Genomic DNA, 5150 nt, shown 5'->3' on the forward strand with positions numbered 1-5150 from the left:
AAAAAAAAAAAAAAAAAAAATTAGCCAAGCATGGTGGTGGGTATCTGTAATCCCAGTTACTCGGAAGGCTGAGGCAGGAGACACCCGGGAAGCAGAGGTTGCAGTGAGCCAAGATCATGCCATTGCACTCCAGCTGGACAGAGCAAAACTCTGTCTAAAAAAATAAAAATAAAAATAATAATTCTGAGTAGTGATGGCTATTTTTCTGTTGTGGTAGGGAATTCCTTGGAGGTATAGTGAGGTGAGTCATTTCACTGGCTGCTGTTCCCCACTAGCTTTGGAATGAACCCCTCATGCTATCTAGTGTTTGTGGGTTCCAGAAGAAAGTGAGCTAGACTGAGATTTAGATGTTGACCTCACCAGGGTCCCCTGCTTTTTTTTTCTTTGGAGTTACCCTTTCTCAAGGTAGGAGAGAATCTTGGAAATTAGAAATGAGCCAGAAAGAATTTGCCTGGGAGTTTGTTGTAAAAATTCTTGGGTTCTCCTGGGAGTGTATGTCTAACTGTGTTAGTGAAGCTGTCACTCTCTCTTCTTCAGGGGATGTTGGAAATTACTATTATGGACAAGGCCACCCAATGAAGCCTCACCGAATCCGCATGACTCATAATTTGCTGCTCAACTATGGTCTCTACCGAAAAATGGAAATCTATGTGAGTTACCAGAAGCACTACTGTTGCCTAACCTTATTTGCACTGGTTCTCCATATGCCATTCATTATCTCATTTTCTCCACCACTCATTCACTCATTCATCAAGTACATGTTGACTGCTGTTACAAGGCAGGCACTGTAAGTGATAAAGATTTTTGGCTAGGCATGGTGGCTCATGCCTGTAATCGCAACACTTCAGCACGTGGAGGCAACGGGATCACTTGAGCTTAGGAGTTCTAGACCAGCCTGGGCAACATAGGGAGGCCCTTTCTCTACAACAAAATTTAAAAATTAGCTGGCCATGGTGGTGTGTGCCTGTAGTTCCAGGTACTTGGGTTGCTAAGGTGGGAAGATTCTTGAGCCTGGGAGGTTGAGGCTACAGTGAGCTGTGATGGCACCACTGCATTCCAGCCTGGGGGACAGAGCAAGACACTATCTTATAAAACAAAACCAGGGCTGGGTGTGGTGGCTCACGCTTGTAATTCCAGCATTTCAGGTGGCTGAGGCGGGCAGATCATGAGGTCAATAGATCGAGACCATCCTGGCCAACATGGTGAAACCCCGTCTCTACCAAAATACAAAAATTAGCTGGGCATGGTGGCACGTGCCTTTAGTCCCAGCTACTCGGGAGGCTGAACCAGGAGAATTGCTTGAACCTGGGAGGTGGAGGTTGCAGTGAGCCGAGATCACGCCACTTCACTACAGCCTGGCACCTGGCGACAAAGTGAGACTCTGTCTCAAAAGAAAAAACAACAACAACAAAGCCAGATGTGGTGGCTCATGCCTGTAATCCTAGCACTTTGGGAGGCTGAAACGGGCGGATTGCTTGAGCCTAGCAGTTCGAGAGCAGCATGGTCAACACGGCAAGACCTTGTCTGTACAAAAATCAGCCAGGCATGGTGGCATGTGCCTGTAGTCTCAGATACTTAGGAGGCTGAGGTGGGAGGATCATTTTGAGCCTGGGAAGCAGAGTTTACAGTGAGCTGTGATTGCACCACTGTGCTCCAGCCTGAGCGACAGAATAAGACTCTGTCTCAAAAACAAAACAAAACAAAACAAAACCTCAAACCCAAAAATGTAATGCCTAAAAAAGAGTGATTGGGACCATGTTGAAGTAGATGCCAGCTCTCTATCAGCGACTCTATCTAACCTGTAGATTCAGCTACAGGTGATTTTTCATTAATCTTCCAGTTTTTAAAGAGAAGCTGGAAATCCAGATAATAATCTCCTGCCTCAGGCTCCCGAGTAGCTGAGACTACAGGCACGTGCCACCACGCCCAGCTAATTTTGTATTTTGGTAGAGACGGAGTTTCACCATGTTGACCAGGATGGTCCAGATAATAATCTGGACTTCCAGCTTCTCTTTAAAATCTCCCAGGTTTAAAATGTTATCCCAAGAAACCGTGTCACTACAAAAAAATACAAAAAAATTTGGTTGGCATGCTGGCCTGTACCTGTTGTCTGAGCTACCTGGGAGGCTGAGGTCGGAGGATCACCTGAGCCCAGGAGGTCAGGGCTGCAGTGAGCCGGGATTGCACCACTGCACTCCAGCCTAGGTGACAGAATGAGAGCTTGTCTCAAGAAAAAAGTTAACCCAGAGTTTTTGTTTTTTTGGTTTTTATTTTAAGCATGTGTACAAACAAAACACATTAGTACATCTGTAGACCAAGTTGATCCAGTGGTTCCCAGTTTTAACCTCTTCTGGAGACAGTGAGGAGGAACAAGTGAAGGGTTTTAAATGAAAGAGAGATAGGAACAGGCATGCATTTTAGAAGCACAGAGGCTAGTCAAGTGGCTGTTATAAGAGTCCAAATGAGAAAGTAAAGAGGGGCTGGGGGGTCCATGTTGCCTTATAGCATAAGAATCTGTGGTTAAAGTCTGTTTCCACAGCTTGAGTAACCTACTAATAGCAGAATTTGTGTCACCATTCTAGAGACTGAAAGGAGATGAGTGTTCTTTCCTAGATGGCCTTGTCATGTCTCTGGAGCCAATGGAAGGCAACTGGGGGAGCAAGGAAGGAAAGTAAAGGAGTAGACAGGCCTTGGGACTACAGAGCTTTTTTAGGTGTGAAGGGCAGCTGGGAATGAAAAACAGAAAAGGCAGAAGATATTTTTAGATACTCTAGGGAGCAAACTGTCTCTACTCCCTAGAGCTCTGCTCCCCACAGGCTGGAGTGCAGTGGCGTGATCATAGCTCACTGCAGCCCTGAACTCCTGGCTCAAGTTATCTTCCCACCTCAGCCTCCCAAATAGCTAGGACTATAGGCAGGTACCACCATGCCTGGCTTTTTTTTTTTTTTGAGACAGGGTCTCACTCTGTCGCCCTGGCTGGAGTGCAGTGATGTGATCTTGCCCCCTGCAACCTCTGCTTTCTGGGCTCAGGTGATTCACCAGCCTCAGCCTCCCAAGTAGCTGGGACTAGAGGTGCGAGCCATCATGCCTATCTAATTTTTTGGTAGGGAGTTTCACCATGTTGCTCAGGCTGGTCTGGAATTCCTGAGCTCAAAGCAATCTGCCTGCCTTGGCCTCCCAAAGTGCTGGGATTACATGCATGAGACACCATACCCAGCCTCTCTTGGCTTAATAAAAAAATTATTTTGTTGAAACAGGGTCTTGTTGTTTTTGCCCAGGCTGATGTCAAACTCCTGGTCTCAAGACATCTTCCCACTTTGGTCTTCCAAAGTGCTGAGATTATAAGCATGCACCACCATGCCTGTATTCTTCTAAAAAAAATTATAAAAATGATTTTTATTTTTATTTTTTATTTTTTACCTGCAATTCTAAGCACAGTGTGTTTTAGTTTTGTTATATAGATGGATCCATACATATTGTTATATAAATGGAGGCATACAGTATTTATTATGTGACTTTATTTTTTTTTTGCTAAACATGTTCTTGAGACTCAACCATGTTGATACAAGTAGCTATATTTCTTTTTACTGTATTTCCTTGAAATAAATATATTCTAGTCTGTCTGATATCTCATTGGTAGGCATTTGATATGCTTCTGGGGTTTGACTATTGCAAATATTGCTGCTGTGAACTTTCTTGAACGTGTCTCTTAATGCCTATGTGCTGAAGTTTCACTAAAGGATATACTAGGAGTAGAATTGGGTCAGGACATACGCGCATATTCTAATTTAGGTAGACACAAAATGCTATCTTACTATTATTTTAATTGATATTCTCCTATTGAAATTCCTATTCATGCTTTTTGCCCATTTTCCTATTTGGTTATCTTTTTTCTATTATTATTATTTTTAATTTTAGAGATGGGGTCTCGCTATGTTGCCCAGGCTGGAGTGCAGTGGCTATTCACAGGCGTGATCCCGCTACTTATCGGCATGGGAATTTTGACCTGCTCCGTTTCCGACCTGGGCCCGTTCACCCCTCCTTAGGCAACCTGGTGGTCCCCCGTTCCCAGGAGATCACCATATTGATGCTGAACTTAGTGCGGATACCCGATCGGCATAGCGCACTACAGCCCAGAACTCCTGGGCTCGAGTGATCCTCCCACCTCAGCCTCCTGAGTAGCTGGGACTATAGGCACGTGCCACCGCGCCCGGCTTGTTGTCTTTTTTTCTTTTTTGAGACAGCTTCTCACTCTGGCACTCGGGCTGCAGTGCAGTGGTGCGAGCTTGGCTCATTGCAACCTCTGCTTCCCAGGCTCAAGCCATCTTTCCACCTCAGCTTCCCGATTAGCTGAGACCACAGGTGCATGTCACCACACTCAGCTAATTTTTGTTTTTTTGTAGAGATGGGATTTTGCATGTTGACCAGGCTGGTCTCAAACTCCTGGGCTCAAGGGATCTGCCAATCTTGGCCTCCCAAAGTTCTGGGATTACAGGCATGAGCCACAGTGCCCATGTGTAATTAAATGTCCATATTTATTCATTCATTGTATATATACTGATCAAGCACCTATTTTGTGCCAGGCAATATGTGTGTGTCCGGTTTTGGGCTCTCTGGTTGACTTCGTCTGTTTATTGACCCATATGCCAATACCAAAGTGGCTTAATTATAGTAGCTTTATATTATAGCAAACCTTGTTATCTGGTAGCACAGCCCTCCCACTTTGTTCCTCTAAAAAAGTGATTTGGCTATTTGCCCTTTCACTTTTTTTTCCTTTCTCTCTCTCTTTTTTGTTTTTTTGTTTTTTTTGTTTTTTTAGACAGAATTTTGCCCTTGTTGCCCAGCCTGGAGTACAGTGGTGTGATCTCAGCTCATTGCAACCTCCACCTCCCGGGTTCAAGCAATTCTTCTGACTCAGCCTCCTGAGTAGCAGGATTACTGGCATGTGCCACCACACCTGAGTAATTTTGTATTTTTAGTAGAGATGGGGTTTCTTCATGTTGGTCAGGCTGGTCTTGAACTCCCGACCTCAAGTAATCTACCCGTGTCAGCCTCCTAAAGTGCTATGATTACAGGCTTGAGCCACCGTGCCTGGCCTTTTTTTTTTCTCTCTCTCTCTCTCTTTTTTTTTTTTTTTGAGGCAGAGTTTC

General features: G+C 44.7%; 1 protein-coding gene across 1 annotated transcript in view; it reads left to right on the top strand.

Moving 5' to 3' along the window:
• The window catches only part of HDAC1 (histone deacetylase 1), a 47038-nt gene that overhangs the window by 10375 nt on the left and 31513 nt on the right, over positions 1–5150 (top strand). Inside the window, exon 2 of the mRNA XM_017527929.2 lies at positions 538–650. Coding sequence (XP_017383418.1) covers positions 538–650 — 113 coding nt within the window. The remainder of the gene's footprint in view (positions 1–537; positions 651–5150) is intronic.

The sequence above is a fragment of the Cebus imitator genome, unplaced genomic scaffold, assembly GCF_001604975.1.
Source record: "Cebus imitator isolate Cc_AM_T3 unplaced genomic scaffold, Cebus_imitator-1.0 Scaffold51, whole genome shotgun sequence".
NCBI classification, from domain to species: Eukaryota; Metazoa; Chordata; class Mammalia; order Primates; family Cebidae; genus Cebus; species Cebus imitator.